Below are 22,216 nucleotides of genomic sequence, written 5' to 3'. Positions count from 1 at the left end.
AGGTAATGCTTCCACCACAGGGCTTGAATGAATGAATGTTAACTTCCTCTTACCTATTCTTGTTTTTTTTTTTTTTGAGATGGAGTCTCGCTCTGTCACCCAGGCTGGAGTGCAGTGGCGTGATCTCGGCTCACTGCAAGCTCCACCTCCTGGGTTCACGCCATTGTCCTGCCTCAGCCTCCCGAGTAGCTGGGACTACAGGCGCCTGCCACCACACCTGGCTAATTTTTTGTATTTTTAGTAGAGATGGGGTTTCACTGTGTTAGCCAGGATGGTCTCAATCTCCTGACCTCATGATCCGCCCACCTCAGCCTCCCAAAGTGCTGGGATTACAGGTGTGAGCCACCGCGCCCAGCCCCTCTTACCTATTCTTTTGGAGGAGAAAAAATCAAGAAGCCTTCCCAGGTTGTAATTTCCCAAGCTTTTTTTTTGTCCAGCTCCTCTGCATATCTGACAAAATTTCCCATAGCATCTTTCAGTAACACTTTTATCTTGCTCATACTTCCCCCATCATCACAATTACATTTATGTTCACAGGGTCTCTGGGGCTTGCTGTCATTCCTTCATCTGGCCAAAAAATGCTTCTTCCTGAAAGTCCCGAGTGAAGCATTCTCCTAGTTCTAAGTACAGTTCATTAGCTCCCCGGTTTCCCTTTTCTCCTCCTTCAAGTACACAGATAATCTAAAATAGGGCCTTCCCAGTCCGAACCGTTGGTATCAAGTACACAGGAGTGCCATAGCCTTGAATCTAATTACCTAGTACTTTGAATAAATCTGGAAAGACTAGTATGCTTGCAAGATGATACAAATGTATAAAATATTTAAATTATACAGAATTTTTTGTTTTTTTTTGCTTTGCTTGTCTCTACACAGCCAATAGTTTCTGAAGATCAGACAGCAGCCCTGATGGCCCATCTCTTTGAAATGGGATTCTGTGACAGGCAGCTGAACCTACGGCTGCTGAAGAAACACAATTACAATATCCTGCAGGTTGTGACAGAACTTCTTCAGTTAAACAACAACGACTGGTACAGCCAACGCTATTGAGGAGTGACCTTGTATTAAATAACTGCCTGCTGCTCAGAGATGATCTTTATTCTGTCATTGGGGTATGGGATAGAAGCCCTTGCTTATTTTTAATCTGATGAATCTGTATAGAGCCCATCGTTGAGTTACCAAGACAATACCTGTTACAGTATTTTGGGGAGCAAACTAAAGACCAGAACTTAAATTTTCACTTTAGACATCGGATGAATAGTATGAAGACAGTTTTTCAGTTGATTTGGATAAAACTATTTTAGTGCATTGACAAGTGTAACTTCAACTTCATATAGAACCATTTTTCTTTCTGCTTTTATTGAAACTGAGTATTTTTCTTTGGTTAATGTGGATTTTTTATGGGGATATCTGTTAATTTTCAGGTTTTGAAAGACATTAACCTCGGAAGTTGTTTTTAAGAATTATTCTCATAATTTCTGTAATCCACCTCAAGCTTCATAGTTATTTGGCATTGAAATAACACCCAGAGCATGATAGAAATGTTGTTACTCTTCCTCTCTCAAGGAGAAAGTAATTTTCCTGCAATACTTAATAATTGGCACCGTTGCTTTCTAAAGACTCCATGGTGCATTCAAGAGTATCCAACTTCAAGGGAATCTCCGCATTTCAATGAAAGGAGGAAGAGTGTGCTGATAAACCTACCAGCACCTATTGAGCAATGTCTATTATAGTAATTTTGCATACATTTTTATTTAAGGGAAAAAATATAGGTATTGTGAAATATTTTGCTAATCTTATAGAAAAGGAAAAAATCCTGTTATTTAAAGGGAAAAGTAAATTTAACAGTTGCCTTTTTTCTTAATGTCAGGGCAGATCTTATTTTACAGTACAGTGGGGGAAATAGAAACATGTGAAAGGCAAAAGGCAGGCTCCTAAATTAATGTCAGTGAAGTTCAGGGTGGGCAAATGAGTGTGTGTGAGGTATAGGAAATGCTGATGACTTCTTTAATGCTTGAAGTCCGTTCAGAGGTATCTAGCCCTAGAAAGCCTAGAACAGGAAGAGGCAGCTGGTGTTCTGCAAAACTTGGACAGGGGCAAAGTTGCTGAAAAAGTTTTGGTTTAACCCGAAGATAAGTGGAAAAGAGCTTGTCCATGAACCCAGGTTCTCACTCTGTTTACAGAAGGGTGTTGAGTACAGTTGGTGAAGGAAGAGGTAACAAAAAATGCTAAATATTTTATCCATGAAAATGACTTCCAGAAAAGGAAGAATATGAACCCCAGACCGAAGGGGAAAAGATAGTTAATAGTATTATCTAACCTGGTTGGTATTTGTAATGAATGGTGATTTTAATTAGTCATTAGCCATAATGATGTTTATTTACAGTATAACTCCGGAATGCTACTTAAATAAACCAGGATTCAAACTGCAAGCCAGCCAGGCCGTTCATTATTTAAAACGTTTTAATCGGGGCTTCCGGGTAGAAGGTGGAGCGGCAGGGTGTAATTGGGTTGATGGGTGGGACCTGTTTTGACCATCGGAGTTTTATAATCGAGGGCCAGGAGGGCCCGGGTTGCTCTCCTGGTTATGTATGTACTTGTACATAACCACCTAAAGAATGGTGAAATAAATGTTCTTGGAAATTCCTACCCGGACTGGCTAGTCCTTGCGGAAGCAGCGTCCGGACCCTCGGGTAACGTTTGAAGAGCTGGCAGCGTCTCAGGCCGCTGCGTGGCGAAGGGGCGGACCGGGGGACGGGGTGGGGTGGGCCCTTAGGGGCTGGGGCGGGACTTCCCTGGGCACTGAGTCAAAGCTTGAGGGGAGTGTTCGCTCCCGCATTTTCGATTCCACTCTCTTCCGTTTCTGTCGCCGCAGTCGTCCGCGGGTAAGGCCCTTCCTAGACCCTTTATACCTACTTTACCTTTCGGAGGTCAAGACACCTCCTGTTGCCGCCTCCTCGCCCAACACACAGGCGCCCCCCGCACGGGTACCAAGCTTGACTAACGGCCTCTAGGGGTGTGTGGTGGGACTTGAAATCCTCCCTTAATGAAGTCACACCTTCTCCGTCCGCTTCCACCCGGTCGGCCCATGGCAGAGCCCCCATGTAGCCCAGGAATCGGCTTGGCCCTTCGGGGAGGTCAGCGTCCTTACTATCCCCACTCTCCAGTGCGGCACATTCGTTCCCCTAGGACTCCGGCCGGTTGCCGGCCCCAGGCGGTGCTTCTCCCCACCACCGCCCAGCTCAGCTCAGCCCAGCCCAGCCCACTCTGCCCTTAGAGGCCCTTCTCCCCAAAGACGCACTACAGAAGTCTCGCCCTCGTGCAGCTGAGGAGCCTGGGATCCCAGACCTGAACAAGGTGAGCATCCCTATATTTTAGCCCAGAAAGATCTGTGTGGCTCACTTGCCGGCCTCGTTCTGCCACACAGAGTCCAGATTTAGCCTTGACTTTTCCTAGTGAAAGAGGGACCCTGGTATCACTATGACCCTCCTCAGGCTTTCTTACCCCGCCTCAGAAAGCAGTGAGGTGTCTGCTTTCTCCCAGGGCTTCTTTAGATAGGGGTCTTAACCACACCTGTGACCAGTCTGGCCTCCTCTCTCCTTGATTCAAAGAATCTCTTTTCTGCCCTATCCAACTTCCTTCCCTTAAACTGAATGACAGCTCAGCAACTTTTCCAGAGAAAAATTAAATGCTCTGACAATCACTTATGGAAGTTCCTTAAAGTGAAGTAACTTCTGCTTTTCTTTTGTTTTCCCTTTTGTAGGCAGATTGGTCTCTTTTAAAATAATGAAAGGAGTCGAAATGCATTGAGACTTCTGAGAGTCCCATGTGACCACCCAGTTTTTCACATCCTGTCTTCCTTAGGCTTGAGCTTGCTTAAACTGTGGTGAAGCTCCTTGCCAGTCTTGAGAACTTCAAACCAAAATTACATCTGGCGTCAGTGCTAACAAGCTTAGCACTGAACTTTGGTCTTTTCTCATTAGTGAAACCCCCGCCCCTGAAGAATGGGTAAGACGTTTTCCCAGCTGGGCTCTTGGCGGGAGGATGAGAACAAGTCAATCCTGTCCTCCAAACCAGCCATTGGCAGCAAGGCTGTCAGCTACTCCAGCACCGGTAGCAGCAAGTCTTTTTGTTCCTGTGTACCTTGTGAAGGAACTGCTGATGCCAGCTTCGTGACTTGTCCCACCTGCCAGGGCAGTGGCAAGATTCCCCAAGGTGAGTGGCCCAAGGCTCTGGAAATAGCCTGGAATCCAGGGAAAGTTCTTAGCCTGTTGGCCTGGGGCAGCCCCTCTGAGTCTCCTTGGATGGGGTTAGATCTGCTCCCAGCTCTTGACCTCCCAGTCTCAGGCTGGCCAGGGAGATACTTAACTATCCTTGGGTTCCCTGCAAAAACCTGCCCTCCTTCCCTGGTTGTATTCTCCAGCCCCTTGTGGGAAAGAAGGGTTCTAGCCACTGTGCTTCTGAGCAACACTGTGTGTCCTAGGATTCATTCAGTTCAGGAAGTTACAAATGAACTTTCCAAAGATGCTGGGCATCTCTGATTTGCTGGTGACTTTCAGAGATTCTTCATACCTATTAGTGGAAATCTCACTTCCATTCTAGAGATGACAAAGCTGAGCTGCCAACTTTGGTAGCAGAGTCCAGTGCTTCCAGTCCTGCTCTGGGGCAGATGTGGCATGTTTCTAACATTGCTCTATGGTGTGGGTGGAGGCGTGCTTCTGGGAAGCTGGCACAGTAAATATTTGTCACAGTTGCATCTTGGCCCTCCCTCTCACCTTCTCTCTCTCTAGAGCTGGAGAAGCAGTTGGTGGCTCTCATCCCCTATGGGGACCAGAGGCTGAAGCCCAAGCACACGTAAGCCCCCCTTCCTCCCCTAGCTTCACAAGCCATCGCCCCTGGGGGCTGCTCCCTTTGTCTCCCCTGTTTTGATCTCCCTTAATTTCTTCCTATTAGTTCTTCCATAGAAAGCCTGAGCCTCAGAGGTACCAGCTCCTTACGTCCAAGGATTTTTTCCTGATTTAGAAGCTCCTGGACCAGGTGTGGTGGCTCATGCCTGTAATCCCAGCACTTTGGGAGGCCAAGGCAGGCAGATCACTTGAGCTCAGGAGTTCAAGACCAGCCTGGGCAACATGGTGAAACCCCATCTCTATCAAAAAAAAAAAAAAAAAAAGAAAGAAAGAAAGAAAGAAAGAAAAAAGCAGCAGCAGCTGTGGGCACAGCAGATGTCACTTGAGGCCACCTGGTGGGCTTCCTTAAGCATCACTGCTTCCAGAAAGCATGGCCCCCTCTCCAAGACAGGAAGGATCTGGTAGCTCTGCAAGTCCTCCCAGGAAGGAGGGAACAAGCATGTGGCCCTGGCTGCAATTGATTTGAAAATGTTATTTTTCTTAAGCACCTCCCTTGCTGAGGCAGTTCAGATTTGCTTGTTTTTCTTCCAGTAGAGATGAAAAACCTATTGTCCGCTGTTCTGGGATACTTCAGAACCTCAGGCAGACCTGGGGCCTACCGTGTTTGTGATCTGAGTCCATCTGACATGGAGCTCCCTCAACCTCCTCCCAAGGTCCTGGTGTCAACCTGGGAGTCACACCAAGCCGAACCCTCTCCGCCACCCCACTATACCAGAATTAGAAATCAGGCTGGGCGTGGTGGTTCATGCCTGTAATCCCAGCACTTTGGGGAGGCCAAGACAGGCGGATCACCTGAGGTTAGGAGTTCAAGACCAGCCTGGCCAACATGGCGAAACCCTGTCTCTACTAAAAATAGAAAAATTATCTGGGCGTGGTGGCAGACACCAGTAATCCTAGCTACTTGGGAGGCTGAGGCAGGAGAATTGTTTGAACCCAGGAGGTGGAGGCTTCAGTGAGCCAAGATCACGCCACTGCACTCCAGCCTGAGCAACAGAGCGAGGCCTCATCTGAAAAAAAAAAAAAAAACAAAAAAAACCCTGTAATCCCAGCACTTTGGGAGGCCCAGGCGGGCAGATCACGAGGTCAGGAGTTTGAGACCAGCCTGACCAACATGGCAAAACCCCATCTCTACTAAAAATACAAAAATTAGCCAGGCATAGTGGCAGGCACCTGTAATCCCAGCTACTCGGGAGGCTGAGGCAGGAGAATGGCGTGAACCCGGGAGGTGGAGGTTGCAGTGAGCCGAGATCGTGCCACTGCACTCCAGCTTGGGTGACAGAGCAAGACTCCATCTCAAAAAAAAGAAAAAAAAGAAATTAGCAGTGCACATCATAAGATACTAACAAAGTACTATCTCTTTAATGCATATCTGAATTTTGAATTGGATGGATGGTGTCCTGTTCTGAATGTTAAAATTCAGAACTTCCAAATATGGACTTATTTCTTCTAGTGATAATAACTAGCATTCATTGTGCTTTTGCCGTGTGCAGGGACCTGTGATTAGTATTTTTTCATATATTAGCTGATAACAAATTCTGTGAGGTCAGTACAATTATCTGCCTTTTACCAACAAGGAAACTGAGACTTAAGGAGGCTAAGTGGGCTGCTCCATGTTATTGGGTCAATGGGAACAGAGAGCTGGGAGTGGAAACCAGGCTGCCTGCCTGCCAATCCTGTGCTCCTACTCATTCCGGGCCACATCTGGGGAGCTAAATGTTGTTGGGGTAGTGTGCAGGGGAAAGCTTTGTATATGGAGAGGAGTGTCTGAACCCCCTCTCCGAGTTTCCTTGGTGTTCAGACTTTTCCATTCCTCCATCCTGCGTCCTGCTTTCCCACAGGAAGCTCTTTGTGTTCCTGGCCGTGCTCATCTGCCTGGTGACCTCCTCCTTCATCGTCTTTTTCCTGTTTCCCCGGTCCGTCATTGTGCAGCCTGCAGGCCTCAACTCCTCCACAGTGGCCTTTGATGAGGCTGATATCTACCTCAACATAACGGTGGGTGGGTGCCCTTGGCTCCAAACCCCCCTTCCTAGCAATACTTCGCTGTAATCTTTGTCCAGTGTTATGACCCTGGGCATGGGAAGCCAGGGATCTTATGGCACCCAGAGGGTGTTGGGAGCCTGAAGAGAAGTAGGAGCAACCATGAGCTCCATGATAGATGGTAAGGATTGGGACTCTACACAGTAAGGGGTCAGAATCCGGGCCAGATAAGTAAACCACAGGGGTGGAGTGGGGTGACAGTGCCTGAGACTCTCTGGATGGACAGGACTGAATGGAAAGAAGCTGTACAGGATGGACCTGGATCCTGAGGCAGCTTAACTTCGTAAAGTTGACCCCTCACCATTCAATGCCCCTCCAAGGGGCTCCCAGTTTTCATCCTCTGCACCTGAAGCTTGTCATGGTAGATGGGGCTCAGGCCAGACAGCCAGGCTTTTGCAACTGTTTGGCTTTTCCTAAGGATGGGCCATCTTCACTCCTCCCTTCCCTTGTCTTCATCCCCAGAATATCTTAAACATCTCCAATGGCAACTACTACCCCATTATGGTGACACAGCTGACCCTCGAGGTTCTGCACCAGTCCCTCGTGGTGGGGCAGGTTTCCAACAACCTTCTCCTACACATTGGCCCTTTGGCCAGTGAACAGGTGACTCCCCTCTCCCTGGCCAGCCCTGCCCACTGGTGTGTGGATGTGTGGTAGTGGGAAAGGGGCAGCTGGAGTTGGGGCTAACCCTGTGCCCATTTGGTTGACAGATGTTTTATGCAGTAGCCACCAAGATACGGGATGAAAACACATAGTGAGTACCCCTTGATCTCTTCTCCCCTAGCCACTTGCCTGGCTTAGGAACCCAATTAATACCCACCAGCTTTCCTGATTGCTTAGCAAATTCTTCAGCCAGCATCTGGCCTGCCCTCCCATGGCCGAGAATGTAATAAGCAAGGGTTCAGGGTCCCCAGCCTCTGCTTGTTTGGACCTTGATTAGAATGAAAAACAGGCTGGAATTTGGTTAATCTTTACAATATGTGACCTTGGGCTCTTCAGCCTGCATTGCTGAGGAAGAAGAATGTTTTGTCTGTCTCCTGAATGGGGGTCCAGCATGTGCCTGGGCCAAGTGAGTGGAGGTCAGAGTGATAGTGCAGCCATGCTGCTACACTCACCTGAAGGGTGGGAAGGGGTGGGAGTGACATTTTGGGGGCACCTGATGGAAGGAAAGAGTTCTGTGGGGTAAGGAAACTGGGACCTGCAGGCATCTTCTGAGCTGACAGGCTACTCCATGTGACACGTGGTCCCACGTTCTCTTTTCTTCTCTCTCAGCAAAATCTGTACCTGGCTGGAAATCAAAGTCCACCATGTGCTTTTGCACATCCAGTAAGTAGAGCTTGGAGCTCTGGTATCCCTGCTCTCACTTCTGACTTCATTCTCACTCAGCTACACCTCGTGGGCAGAGAGTCTTCCAAGCTGACCCCATGAATCTTTGTTGGCTCTTGGGAATAGCAAGTCTAGCCCCTTTTCTGAGTCTCACCTTGCCTATAAGTTATTAGGGGCAACAGGCATAGGGCTGTCTGGAAGCTGCTGGAAAACAGGTGGGGCAGCTGTCCCAGGTACCTTGGCAGAGTGGGGAGCCAGAGGGAAGGGCAAATGAGGGAGCTCCCCGCTCCCCACCCCCAGACAGTATAATGGGGCCAGAGCTTTCCTTTTCCTCCCAGCCATGGCAACAAGGCCTGCTTCCTCTCCAGGGGCACCCTGACCTGTTCATACCTGAGCCATTCAGAGCAGCTGGTCTTTCAGAGCTATGAATATGTGGACTGCCGAGGAAACGCATCTGTGCCCCACCAGCTGACCCCTCACCCACCATGACCTGTCTGCTGTACCTGTACTCCAGGCACCTGCAACCCTGGTCTATATCTCCCACAACTCCCTGGTGACTAAGGAAGGACTACAGAGGCTTTGCCAAAGGAGAAGCCCTGCTTCATCACACCCTTACCTCCCACCCCCTCAGCACAGGAAGCTTGCTTTGAAGTTAACTTCATACACACACACTCATATCCTCCAGTTTCCCCCAGATTCTTTCAGGGGCTGCCATCAGATTCTGCCCTTGGTTAGTTTTTTTTTTTTGTTTTTGTTTTTTTTTTTTGGTAGAGACAGAGTCTCACTGTTGGTCCAGGTTGGTCTTGAACTCCTGGGCTCAAGCGATCCTCCCTTCTTGGCCTCCCAAAGCACTTGGATTACAGATGTGAGCCACTGTGCCTGGCTGGTCTTTCTTGAGGAAAATCTGACCTGGCATTTTCTTGAGGCACCTTAGATTCCCTGGAGTGGCACCTGGCTTTTCTGTACTGAGCACCTGGTCAGTCTGAAGGGGGCATTTCACCCCAGCTCCATCAGGGCTGGCTGTCCCGTCTGAATGTGGAGAGAGCTGTAGTTTTATCTGGCTTTTAAAACATGGACCTGCCGGCTGGGCGCAGTGGCTTACACCTGTAATCCCAGTACTTTGGGAGGCCGAAGTGGGTGGATCACTTGAGGGCAGGAGTTCGTGACCAGCCTGGTCAACATGGTGAAACCTTGTCTCTACTAAAAATACAAAAATTAGCCGGGTGTGGTGGCATGCGCCTGTAATCCCAGCTACTCGGGAGGCTGAGGCAGCAGAATCACTTGAAACCGGAAGGCAGAGGTTGCAGTGAGCCAAGATCGTGCAACTGCACTCCAGCCTGGGCAAAAGAGCAAAACTTTGTCTCAAAAAAAAAAAAAAAAAGAAGAAGAAGACTCTTTTCAAGTTTTCTACCCTCTGATAAGAAAATTTGGGGATATCCAGTGCCATCTCCAAGGACTTTCAGGGGATCATAGATGCTTTTCTGTGCATATCTGCTTTGACCATGTGAAAAAGTGATAGTCTGCTTCTCTCTGGTAACTTGTCTGCCACCCATCTGATAGTAAGATTAGCCAAGGCCCTTTAGCCCTCTGTCCTTTCTGGTTATTGACTGTCCCTGGTTCCTAGGAAGACAGAGTTGTTCTCCAGCTAAAGCGTCTCCTCTCTATAAAGTAGTTTTACTATTCTTTTCATAGCAGGAGCCAAAATAGTAGAGGAGGGGAGAGAGGCACCTGGCACTCTGCGGGCCTGCACAGGAAAAACAGAGCCAAAGACAGAATCATTGTATAAGATATTTATTAAAGGAGAGCCTCTAAGTCCACATCCTGAGCCCATGTGGGTGGACACAGGTAGGTAAAACAGTGGGCCCAGCTGCTGTCATCTGAAAGCTTTCAGGAGATGAAGCCATCAGTATCCAGCTGAAGGCTGCTGGGTTCTGTTCCACCACCACCTTAGTACCAGGGCCCTCTCTGGTCCCAGAGGCCTCATCTCTCCTTGGGCTTTGACAATGTGGAGCAGCACATCAGCAGGGACTGGTCTAGACCCTCCCTTTCCTGTCACTTAGCTGGAGCTAAGCTCCAGATAACCCCTAGGTTCCCACTGGCTCCTAGTAGAAATAGTTTCTGTACTTCAGCAGAACAGGAAGGATATTTGTTCATTAAAGGTGGCTTGGTCTTACAGCTGGGTGCAGTGGTATATACCTGTAGTCCCAGCTACTCAGGAAGCTGAGGTGGGAGGATCTCTAGAGCCCAGGAATTCAAGTTTAACATGAGCAGCAACATTAGCAAGACCCCGTTTAAAAAAAAAAAAAAAGCTGGGCGTAGTGGCGCACACCTGTAATCCCACCTACTCAGGAGGCTGAGGCAGGAGAATCACTTGAACCCGGGAGGCAGAGGTTGCAGTGAGCCAAGATCGCACCACTGCACTCCAGCCTGGGCAACAAGGGCGAGACTCTGTCTCAAAAAAAAAAAAAAAAAAAAAAAAGATGGCTGTCTCTTTATCATTCAGACAGAACGATGAACACAGGTGAGCAGGGAAAGCTAATTTTGAAGTAGGATGCATGGAGAGGGAGAAGTGGTGACAGAACTTGGTAACTAGCTGGCTGGGGGAACGAGGGGAAGGAAGGAGACTGCTGTCTCCAAGCTGAGGTCAGGGTGGTGTTGGCAAGAGCACAAAAGTCCAGGGAAGCCAGGCTGGAGCTGCTGTGTATAGACTGCCAAATGTGAAGTATTTATATTGTATTCAATAAACTATACTTAAGAGTGTTCAAAAAAGTCTCCTGGGAGTGGGAAGGGAGCTAGTGGATACTCCCTATTTCACAAACTTTTCTTTTTTTTTTTTTTTGAGACAGTTTCGCTCTGTTACCCAGGCTAGAGTGCAATGGCATGATCTTGGCACAGTGCAACCTCTGCCTCCTGTGTTCAAGTGATTCTCGTGCCTCAGACTCCCTGAGTAGTTGGGGTTACAGACACGCACCACCACACCAAATTAATTTTTGTATTTTTAGTAGAGACAGTGTTTTATCATGTTAGCCAGGCTGGTCTCAAACTCCTGGCCTCAAGCGATCTGCCCGCCTCGGCCTCCCAGAGTGCTGGGATTACAGGCATGAGCCACTGCACCTGGCAGAAACTGTTTCCTTAATGTTCCAACGGGCAGCAAGGTTTCTTCCCCAGGCCTCTGAGCCACTGCTGACATATCCTGCCCTTCTGTTTTCCGTGAGATTGCTCACAGGAGCTCACTCTCCCTCTTGCTCCCATTGTGTATCTCTAAAGTCTCTTCCAATTTTACTATTCCTGTTCTGTGCCACCACCATCCCGTTATCTTCCCCAGCTGCTCTCATCAGGAAATTTCGTGGGTTGCACTGAAACGGCCCCTTCAGACCAAAGGCAATGCTATGTAGGCTAAAATGAAATACGCAGCTGATGCCTCGGACGGGGCTTGTGATTGAGGTGACTGAGGCAGCCTTTCTCAGCATGGAGGAAGAAAGGCTTTCCCAGGGCTTGCACCTTCCTGAAGTCTAACACCCAGGGCCCCCAGCCCTACCCACTCCTTCACCTTGGGCTGGTGAACCTCTGGGTTGTCTCTGCTAGATGGAGAGGCTGAGAGCCAGGAAGGGAGAGGGCTGTGGGTTTTAGAAGGCAAGACTCCCTCCCCTTCCCAGGGTCAGGTGTCATGTTCCTGAGGCTATAGCCTCCCTTTCCTCCAGGCTCTTTCGCTCCATCCCTGCCTCCATTGTCCATTTGACAGCTGAGTGCCCACTGTAGGCCAGACATTGCAATGGGCTTGGAGGTGGGGAGCATCACTGCCTGCCACCACTTTATGCTGCTGCAGGCCTGCTCTGATGTGATGCGACCCCTCCTTCCCCAGGCTATATCTCAGTAAGCATGGGCTTGGGGGAATGGGTGATGGCTCCAGTGACAGTCATAAACTGAAGCCCCCCACAGACTTATCACTGCTGAATGAGGGCAGGTAGTGATAGTAGTAGGAGTTGCATACTTGGGGGGGACCCAAGACCCAGTTCTCCCATTGGCTTTGCCTAGAGAAGCATAAACTTGCCTTCCACTCTCTTTCCACCCTCTCCATCCCCTTCGTGAGCCGTCCTGCCCTCTTCCTCTCATCCCTGTCTCATAAAGCTGTCCGGTCCCGTGATTCCTCCCAGGAAAAAAATTACATTTTATTCCTGGCAGCCTCCTCTTCTAGAGTGGGTGGCTTTTGGAGTGGAGATATTGCTGGATGCTGAGAAGATGTGGTTGCTCATCTGCATTTTGGGGATGGCCATGGGGTCCTGGGTTCGATCTCTGGATCACCACTGCTGTATGTAATTGGTAGACTGAGAAGAGGGAGAGACAGGAAACAAAACAAGTTAGCAGCTTCTGGTTTCAGAACATTGTGTGAAATCCCTTGAGTCCAGAGGAATCAAAGTGAAATGTAGCAGCCCACTCTTCATCCTAGAAGTGCTAGCATCAGTTTCTTTCATCTGTTGCACCTCTGTCAGAGACACCTTTCCAATGCCTTGCACAATTGCACAATTATATATTCTTGTTAAGAGTTGCCATCCAGGCCAGGCGTGGTGGCTCACACCTGTAATCCCAGCACTTTGGGAGGCCAAGACGGGTAGATCTTTTGAGACCAGCCTGGCCAACATAGCAAAACCCCATCTCTACTAATAATATAAAAATTAGCTGGGCGTGGTGGTACATGCCTGTAATCCCAGCTACTCGGGAGGCTGAGGCAGGAGAATCATTTGAACCCGGGAAGTGGAGGTTGCAGGTGGAGTGCAGCTGAGATCCAGCCTGGGTAACAGAGTGAGACTGTGTCTCAAAAAAAAAGAAAAAGGTTGCCATCCTGAGTTTGATAGCCTACAATGAGCTGGACTCCAAGCTAAGTGCTTTTAATGCTCTTTCCTCTGTCTGTCTGTCTGTCTGTCTATCTCACTCTTTTACCCAGGCTGGAGTGCAGTGGTGTCATCCTGGCTCACTGCAACCTCCACCTCCAGGGGTCAAGTGATTCTCCTGCCTCAGTCTCCCGAATAGCTGGGACTACAGATGCGCCCTACCACACCTGGCTAATTTTTTGTATTTTTAATAGAGATGGCATCTCAGCATGTTGCCCAGGCTGTTCTCAAATTCCTGAGCTCAGGCAATCTGCTCACCTCGGCCTCCCAAAGTGCTGGGATTTCAGGCATGAGCCCCTGCACCTGGCCCCTTTCCTTTACTAATAATTGCCATATTCAGTCCTCATGCCACCTCTGTTGAGGAAGTTGCATCATCTATCATTTTATGGATAGCGCTGAGCAATAGGCCATCCATACCCAGGCATTTTTTCCTTTTTTTTTTTTTTCTTTCAGGGAGGGTCTCACTCTGTTGCACAGGCTGGAGTGCAGTGGTGTGATCACCACTTACGGCAGCCTCAACCTCTGGTGCTCAAGCGATCTTCACCTTAGCCTCCCAAGTAGCTTGGACTCCGGGTATGTGCCACCATGCCCAGCTAGTTTTGTTTTTTTTTTCGTTTTTTTTTTTTTTAAACAAAGTCTCGCTCTGTCACCAGGTTGGAGTGAAGTGGCACGATCTTGGCTCACTGCAACCTTTTCTTCTGGGTTCAAGTGATTCTCCTGCCTCAGCCTCCCGAGTAGCTGGGACTACAGGCACATGCCACCCACCCAGCTAATTTTTGTATTTTTAGTAGAGATGGGGTTTCGCCATGTTGGCCAGGATGGTCTTGATCTCTTGACCTCATGATCTGCCTGCCTCAGCCCCTCAAAGTGCTGGGATTACAGGTGTGAGCCACCGTGCCTGGCTGCCCAGCTAGTTTTTAAAATTTTTTGTTGTTGTTGAGATGGAGTCTCACTCTGTTGCCCAGGCTGGTCTCAAACTTCTGGGCTCAAGCGATCCTCTCACCTTGATCTCCCAAAGTGCTGGGATTATAGGCATGAGCCCCACACACTTGGCTTTTTTTCAATTTTTTTCAATTTTTTTCAATTTTTTTTGGAAATGTCTGAACCTGAACTCCTGGGCTCAAGCAATACTCCTGCCTCAGCTTCCCAAGTAGCCAGGACTACTGCACCCAGCTTCCTACCCAAACATTTTTAATGGTGGCAAAGAATAGAGGAATAGACCATCCAGAAGTAATTTGAAATAATTCTAGTCTCCTCCCCTTACTCCTGCTTAAGGAGGTTTCTCTGGACTACACACACACACACACACACACACACACACACACACACACTCTCTCTCTCTCTCTCTCTCTCTCTCTCTTTCTCTCTCTTTCTCTCTCTTTCTCTTTCTCTTTCTTTCTCAGTCACCCAGAGTCTGTCTTTCACAGTCTGTGTCCCTATCTTACCTTGAGTTGTGAATACCCAGTGTTTCTGATGGGGCTAGATTGGCATGGGTTCATGAGACCTGATGATGAAACAAAGTACAGGTTACTCATCCAGCAGTTTTCCAAGGATGGAACACTGCAAGCCTGGAGTGCTTGTGTCTGGTGACCCAGGGGGTGATGGGGGTGCAGTGAGGACAGGCTCCTACCTGGGACAGGACACAGACTGAGCCCTTCCTGAAGATTCTCAACTAGGAAGCTGTGCTGTGGTTCCCTGTTCCAGACCTCACGGGGCTCAGTATATCTGTTAATAAGCCTACAACTCATGTCCCACCCTTTGATCACCCCCACCTCCTCTGTCACGCTCACTCTGGAAGAAGGGCCGACAGCTTCTCAACCACTCTCTGCAGAAGTTGGAAGGCTCCTTTGCAGCCGTAGGTTGGCATTAACCCACCCAGAGGGAGTTGACCAGCAAGGCATTAAAGGCCCGAGGGTACTTGGGAGAGTCAGAGAGGGTAGGGTGGTAGATATGGATTCTACACTACAGGGCTAGGATGGAAGCAAAGGGCTCCTCTCCTCACCACCTCCCACTCCCAGGCTCCAGTCCAGAGTCTGTAAGGATTTTCTGCCCACCCTGGAATCTGTTGTTGATACAGAGATTGCCCTCCAGCTTAGTAGATCCCCGCTGAAGTAGGCTGGTGACCTGGCCTTTGGGAATCCTGGAGATTGCATTTGGAGGTGTGCTGAGTACAACGGGCTTGAGCACTTGGTTGTGTTGGCTGAGGTGGTGGCTGTGGCCCTGGCCACACCTGTGCCTGTGGCAATGTTGATGGCTGTGGTGGTGGTTGCGATGGTGGCTGCACTGATGGCTGCTGCTGTGATGGCTGTGGTTGCTCCTGTGATGTCCACAATTTCACCACTGGTGGTTGCGGCACATTTAACTTCTTAGGTGGCTGGAGTTTTTCCTCCGATTGTTGTTCTTCCTCCTGGTGATTCTTCAGTTCCTGGCAAGAAGCCCCCAGGCAAGTGGCATCATCCTCTCCCCACCCAATCACCCATCTGCCAGAGAAACTTCAGGGAACAAGGCAAGTGAGTAGAGAAGTATAGGTGGCAGTGGTCTCTGTTCCCTAGAGCTGGAGGCTGAAATTGGGCCTACGCTGTCTGCCTCACCCACTGTGACACCCAAGAACGATTTCTGGGTGGCACAGCCCCAGCCCAGGAAATAGCACTCTCTCTGAGCACCTGCTTCCTCACTTGAGAGCTCAGCACTGAAAGCAGTTTTTAGTGCTGGAGGATAAAGAGTAATTCCCTGCAAATGTCTTGTGTTTTGTTTTTTAGAGATAGGTTCCCACTCTGTCACCCAGGCTGGAGTGCAGTAGCACGATTATGACTCACTGTAATCTGGAACTACTGGGCTCAAGTGATTCTCCTGCCTCAGCTTCGCAAGTAGCTAGGACTACAGGTGCACACCACCATGCCCGGTTAATTTTTTTTTTTAATAGAGACAGGGACTCATTATGTTGCCCAGGCTGAAGTGCAGTAAGTGGTGCAATCTTGGCTCACTGCTGCCCCAACCTCCCAGGCTCAAGCGATCCTTCCACCTCAGCCTCCTGAGTAGCTTGGACTAAATGCATGTGCCACCATGCCTTGCTAATTTTTAAATTTTCTGTAGAGACAGGGTCCCGCTATGTTGCCTAGGTTGGTTTGGAACTCCTAGCCTCAAGCGATCCTCCCACCTCAGCCTCCCAAAGTGATTTTTTTAATAGCCCAAGGGTGCTTCTAAACCTTACAAGTGCTTTGAAATAGCAGTGTCAAATAAAAATATAATTCATGCTGGGCCGGACGCGGTGGCTCACGCCTGTCATCCCAGCACTTTGGGAAGCCGAGGCGGGCGGATCACGAGGTCAGGAGTTCGAGACCAGCCTGACCAACATGGTGAAACCCCATCTCTACTAAAAATACAAAAATTAGTTGGGCTTGGTGGCAGGCACCTGTAATCCCAGCTACTCAGGAGGCTGAGGCAGGAGAATTGCTTAAACCCAGGAGGCGGAGGTTGCAGTGAGCCAGGATCATGCCACTGCACTCCAGCCTGGGCGACAGAATGAGACTCCGTCTAAAAAAAAAAAAAAAAGTATATATATATAATGCATGCCACATGTGTAATTTTAAATTCTCTTTCTTTCTTTTTTTTTTTTTTTTGTTTGAGACAGAGTCTTGTTCTGTCCCCCAGGCTGGAGTGCAATGGCCTGATCTTGGCTCATTGCAACCTCTGCTTCCTGAGTTCAAGCGATTCTCCTGCCTCAGCCTCCTGAGTAGCTGGAATTATAGGCATGTGCCACCACGCCCAGCTAATTTTTGTATTTTTAGTAGAGGCGGGGTTTCACCATGTTGGCCAGGATGGTCTCGAACTCCTGACCTTGTGATCCACCCGCCTCGGCCTCCCAAAGTGCTGGGATGACAGGCGTGAGCCACTGCATCCAGCCACTAAATTTTCTAATAGCCACATAGAAGAAGAAATAGGGCCAGGCACAGTGGCACATGCCTGTAATCCACGCTTTGTGGCACTGAGACAGGAGGATTGTTTGAGGCTAGGAGTTTGAGGCCAGCCTGGGCAACATAGTGAGACCTGGTCTTTACAAAAAATTAGCTAGGCATGGTGGTGCATGCCTGTAGTCCCAGCTACTCAGGAGGCTGAGGCTGGAGGATGGCTTGAGCCCAGGAGATCAAGGCTGCAGTGAGCTATGAATGGGCTGTCGCACTCCAGGTTTGGTGACAGAGGAAGACCTTGTCTCAAAAAAAGAAGAAGAAGAAAAAACAAGTGAAACTAATTTTAATTACTTTTATTTATTTATTTTTTTGTGTGCAACAGGGTCTCACTTTGTCTCGCAGGCTGGAATATAGTGGCGTGATCACAAGGCTTACCGTAGCCCTTGACCTCCCAGGCTCAAGTGATTCTCCCACTGCAACCTCCCGAGTAGCTGGGACTATGGGTGTACACCACCATGCCCGGCTAATTTTTCTATTTGTTTTAGAGACGGATTTCACCATGATACCAGGCTGGTCTGAAACTCCTGGGCTCAAAGGATCAGCCCGCCTTGGCTCCCAAAGAGCTGGGATTACAGGCATGAGCCACTGCGCCCAGCCTAATAATATATTTTACTTAACCCCATGCATCCAAAACATCAATATGAACATATCAATGAAGTATTTTATATTCTTTGTTTTCATACTAAGTCTTCAAAACCTAGCTTGAATTTGAAACAACAGCACATCTTAATTTGGACACTAAATTTTCAACAAAAATATTTCATTAATTTAGATTTCATAAATTTACAGTTGAAAAAGTAGATGTACATATCCAAATTGTCCCAAACATGCTTAAAATTTTTCCAGTATGTATGTTGAGTGTTTTAAAATATATATATATTTTTGTTGTTGTTGTTGTTGTTTTTTAAGATGGATTTTTGCTCTTGTCACCCAGGCTGGAGTGCAACGGCACGATCTTGGCTCACTGCAACCTCCGCCTCCCAGGTTCAGGCGATTCCCCTGCCTCAGCCTCCCGAGTAGCTGGGATTACGGGTGCGCGCCACCACGCCCGGCTGATTTTTGTATTTTTAGTAGAGATGGGGTTTCACCATGTTGGTCAGGCTGGTCTCGAACTCCTGACCACAGGTGATCCACCTGCCTTGGCCTCCCAAAGTGCTGGGATTACAGGTGTGAGCCACTGTGCCCGGCTGGGAGCAAGACTGGAGCAAGACTCCATCTCAAAAAAATAAAATAAAATAAATAAGTGAATTAATTAATTAAAGGCCAGGCATGGTGATTCACACTTGTCAACATTTTGGGAGGCTGAGGTGGGAGGATTGCTTGAGTCCAGGAGTTCCAGACCAGCCAGGGCAACATAGTGAGACCCTGTCTGTATTACAATAATAAAATCAAATAAAGTTTTTAATTTTTTTTTTGAGACAGAGTCTCACTCTGTCACTCAGGTCAGAGTGCAGTGGCACTATCTTGGCTCACTGCAACCTCCACCTCACTGATTCAAGTGATTCTCATGCCTCAGTCTCCCCAGGTAGCTGGAATTACAGGCAAGCGCCACCATGCCTAGCTACTTTTTGTACTTTTAGTAGAGACCAGGTTTCGCCATGTTGGCCAGGCTGGTCTTGAACTCCTGATCTCAAGTGATCCACCCACCTTGGCCTCCCAAAGTGCTGGATTACAGGTGTGAGCCACCATGCCTGGCCAAAATAACATTTTTAAAAACTAAATTAAATTTATATAACACTGACTGGGCATCATGGCTCATGCCTGCAATCCCAGCACTTTGGGAGGCTGAGGTGGGTGGATCACCTGAGGTCGGGAGTTCGAGACCAGCCTCACCAACATGGAGAAACCGTGTCTCTACTAAAAATACAAAATTATCTGGGCGTGGTGGCGCATGCCTGTAATACCAGCTACTCGGGAGGCTGAGGCAGGAGAATCACTTGAACCTGAGAGGCAGAGGTTGTGGTGAGCCAAGATTGCACCATTGCACTCCAGCCTGGGCAACAAGAGCAAAACTCCATCTCAAAAAAAAAAAAAAAAAAAATTTGGTTCCTCAGTCACACTCCAAGGCTCAATATAGCATACAGGCTGGGGGTTACCCTATTGGACAGAACATCTTTAAACCTCCCAGGCCTAGTACCCTTGCCTTCCCCTAGACTATTACAAGAGGGAAATTGAGTCAGCTGATAGTGTTCCCCCCAACACAGACACAGTCTATCTGAGAGAACGCCAAATGACCTTGCTTTCCTCCTACCCCCAGCAAACAACATTCACCAAATAGTAGGCAGCTTCCTAGGGATCTGTCTCCATTCTCCATTCCCTTCCTGCTCCAGAGAGGACCCTGAAGAACCCAGCCTATCCCATGCACCTGTTCTTTCTGCTGCAGCTCCTGCTGCTGCTGGGCCATCAGCCATCTCCTTCGGTCCAAAGCCATCTGCCGGCGCCGGGCCTCCCAGTGGTAGGCACTACCCATGATAGTGGGATGGTATGAGGCCCCAGGTGGGGGTGGGGACAGGCAGAGCCCACTGCTCCCACCACCTCTGTCTCTTCCCACTCAGACCCCTCTGCCTATAACTGGAACCACCTCACAATGTGGTTACTGCCAGGGCAACTGGGCAGGCCCCGCCTGCTTTGTTGAGGGAGGGAGGCATTTTTCCCAAGGCTCCCAGGGAACATCTGCAAAGTACCTTTCTCTCGTGGGTCCTGATCAGATAGAAGACCTTCCCACCTTAGCTTTGAGTCTCAGTGGGCCCCATGGACAATTCAGCAGTAAAGTCTTTTCTCTCTGGCTTCTTTCCCCCACTCTTCCTCAGAGGCTTCCAGCATCGTCATCTGACCCTTCCTCTGCTCATCTCTCCCCACTTAGGTCTCCGGAATTACCTTTTTCTCCTTAATCTCTCCTCTCTCCATCTCCCCCATAAATGTCTGTGCTGAGTCAGAATGAAAGAAAATACAAAATCCTACTAAGCCTCACTGAGGTCTGAGCCCCCAGAACACAAAGGGGCTTCTTAGAAAACACCCTAGCTCTGGAGATTTCTAATTCTGGACTCAAGCCTAGCGTCTACCTCTTAATTTTATTTTCATTTTATTTTTTATTTTTTGAGATGGAGTTTCACTCTTGTTGCCCAGGCTGGAGTGCAATGGCGCAATCTCGGCTCACTGCAACCTCCGCCTCCCAGGTTCAAGAGATTCTCCTACCTCAGCCTCCCAAGTAGCTAGGATTACAGGCATGCACCACCATGCCCGGATAATTTTTGTATTTTTAGTAGAGACAGGGTTTCTCCATGTTGGTCAGGCTGATCTCAAACTCCCGACCTCAGGTGATCCGCCCGCCTCAGCCTCCCAAAGTGCTGGGATTACAGGTGTGAGCCACCACGCCCAGCCTGGGACTATGCATTTAAGATCACCCCAAGTGGCTGGGCGCAGTGGCCTCTGCCTCCCGGGTTCAAGCAAACAAAAAGAAAGAGCCTAGGCAACCTAGTGAAACCCTGTTCGGGCTGCGGCCTATCTGTACCCCAGCTATTCCAGAGGCTGAGGCAGGAGGGTGGATGGATGCTGGGAGGTGGATGCTGCAGTAAGCAGTGATTGCACCACTGCACTCCAGCCTGGGTGACAGAGCCAGACCCCGTCCCAAATAAATAAAAATAAAGGAACCAGTTTGTAGAAAGCAGGAGAGGGTCCCATTGAACTTCAAGCCTTCAAGCTACAGCTGTGGCTGAACAGGTTGGACCAGCAGGCTGGAGCAGTCGCCATCTTGGCAGTAATCATTGACCCTGATCTATCATCGGGAGGAAGAAGAGCTGATCTTATGCAGGGAGGGCAGGTGGACTATGTGTGGACTCTGGTGATCTGTTTGGGTGCCAGGTATTACTCCCAGGGCCACCCATAACTGTGAATGTGCAGGAACCCTGACTTGAGAAGGGCCGGGCCACGGGGGGCTTAGGCCCCTGGGGAATGAGAGTTTGGTTCCCGGTACCCAGGGAAACCACCAGCATCGGCAGAGGTGATAGCTGAGGAGGAGCGGGGATTTGGACGAGAGACACAGGATGAGTACCGGGGGCAGCCCCGTGATCAACAACTGCTGCGAGAGGGGCCGTTTGTTCGACTCACTAGTCTAATGTGGCTGTATGCGGTACTAAAGAGCAGAAGACAGAAGATACAAAAACCACAAAAAGTAGCCGGGCGTGGTGCTGCCCGTCAATAATCCCAGCTACTCGGGAGGCTGAGACGGGAGAATCACTTGAATCCGGGAGGTGGAAGTTTCAGCGAGCTGAGATCACGCCATTGCAGTCCAACCTGAGCGTCCGAGCGAGACTATCTCAGAAAGTAAAGACAGAATTAAAGTGCCCAGCGCAGTGGCTCACGCCTGTAATCCCAGCGCTTTGGGAGGCCGAGGCGGGCAGATCACCTGAAGTCAGGAGTTCGAGACCAGACTGGCCAACTTGGCGAGACCTCCTTAAAAATACAAAAATTAGCTGGGCATGGTGGCGAACACCTGTAATCCCAGCTACCCAAGGAGGCTGAGGCAGGAGAATCACTGGAACCCGGGAGGCAGAGGCAGCAGTGAGCCGAGATCGCGCCACTGCACTCCAGCCTGGGTGACAGAGCAAGACTTTGTCTCTGAAAAAAAAAAAAAAAAAAAAGCATGGGCGCGGTGGCTCATGCCTGTAATCCCAGCACTTTGGGAGGCTGAGGCGGGCAGATCATGAGGTCAGGAGATCGAGACCATCCTGGCTAACACGGTGAATCCCCGTCTCTACTAAAAGTACAAAAAAATTAGCCAGACGTGGTGGCAGGTGCCTGTCGTCCCAGCTACTTGGGAGGCTGAGGCAGAAGAATGGCGCGAACCCAGGAGGTGGAGCTTGCAGTGAGCCGAGATGCACCACTGCACTCCAGCCTCAGCGACAGAGTGAGACTCCGTCTCAAAAAAAAAAAAAAAAAAAAAAAAAAAAGCTTGGGCCAGTGGCTCACACCTGTAATCCCAGCACTTTGGGAGGCGGCAGGCAGGCGGATCACCAGAGGTTGGGAGTTGGAGACCAGCCTGACCAACATGGAGAAACCCCATCTGTACTAAAAAGCCTCTGAGGAAGAGTGGG

At 49.2% G+C, this 22,216-nt stretch overlaps 3 protein-coding genes across 26 annotated transcripts in view; 2 read left to right on the top strand and 1 right to left on the bottom strand.

Annotated features, from left to right (window-relative positions):
- NBR1 (NBR1 autophagy cargo receptor) overlaps nt 1–2,645 on the top strand; it is a 78,279-nt gene extending 75,634 nt beyond the window's left edge. For 16 of the 17 annotated variants that reach the window (XM_063798537.1, XM_063798538.1, XM_063798542.1 and 13 more), the window contains one exon: nt 873–2,645. In XM_063798537.1, the coding sequence (XP_063654607.1) occupies nt 873–1,046 (174 nt within the window). In that variant the 3' untranslated portion in view covers nt 1,047–2,645. Of the gene's footprint in view, nt 1–537; nt 702–872 lie in introns of those variants that run through there. The other variant, XM_024350284.3, reaches the window with a different exon arrangement.
- Nucleotides 2,646–2,712: 67 nt separating this feature from the next.
- On the top strand, nt 2,713–11,035 carry TMEM106A (transmembrane protein 106A). 8 transcript variants are annotated; one of them, XM_063798546.1, is made up of 10 exons: nt 2,778–2,881; nt 3,186–3,353; nt 3,980–4,004; nt 4,149–4,211; nt 4,787–4,850; nt 6,742–6,895; nt 7,403–7,543; nt 7,651–7,694; nt 8,213–8,266; nt 8,635–11,035. In XM_063798546.1, the coding sequence occupies exons 3-10, from the start codon at nt 4,001–4,003 to the stop codon at nt 8,753–8,755; spliced, it is 645 nt and encodes a 214-aa protein (XP_063654616.1). In that variant the 5' UTR covers nt 2,778–2,881; nt 3,186–3,353; nt 3,980–4,000; the 3' UTR covers nt 8,756–11,035. The 8 variants fall into 8 exon arrangements, 7 of the variants coding, with proteins under 7 accessions (XP_009430390.1, XP_009430392.1, XP_063654616.1 ...); XM_063798547.1 differs by having other exon boundaries at nt 2,834–2,881; nt 3,164–3,353; nt 8,635–10,441; XM_009432115.5 differs by having other exon boundaries at nt 2,713–2,881; nt 3,980–4,211.
- A 1,375-nt stretch (nt 11,036–12,410) lies between these two features.
- CCDC200 (coiled-coil domain containing 200) lies at nt 12,411–19,692 on the bottom strand. Its single transcript, XM_054671455.2, has 4 exons — nt 19,489–19,692; nt 15,280–15,580; nt 14,601–14,659; nt 12,411–12,591 (listed from the first exon to the last, which is right to left on the bottom strand). The coding sequence occupies exons 1-4, from the start codon at nt 19,591–19,593 to the stop codon at nt 12,565–12,567; spliced, it is 492 nt and encodes a 163-aa protein (XP_054527430.1). The 5' UTR covers nt 19,594–19,692; the 3' UTR covers nt 12,411–12,564.
- Nucleotides 19,693–22,216: the final 2,524 nt, after the last annotated feature.

Source organism: Pan troglodytes, chromosome 19, assembly GCF_028858775.2.
Source record: "Pan troglodytes isolate AG18354 chromosome 19, NHGRI_mPanTro3-v2.0_pri, whole genome shotgun sequence".
NCBI classification, from domain to species: Eukaryota; Metazoa; Chordata; class Mammalia; order Primates; family Hominidae; genus Pan; species Pan troglodytes.
This window is presented reverse-complemented; position numbering and strand designations above follow the sequence as displayed.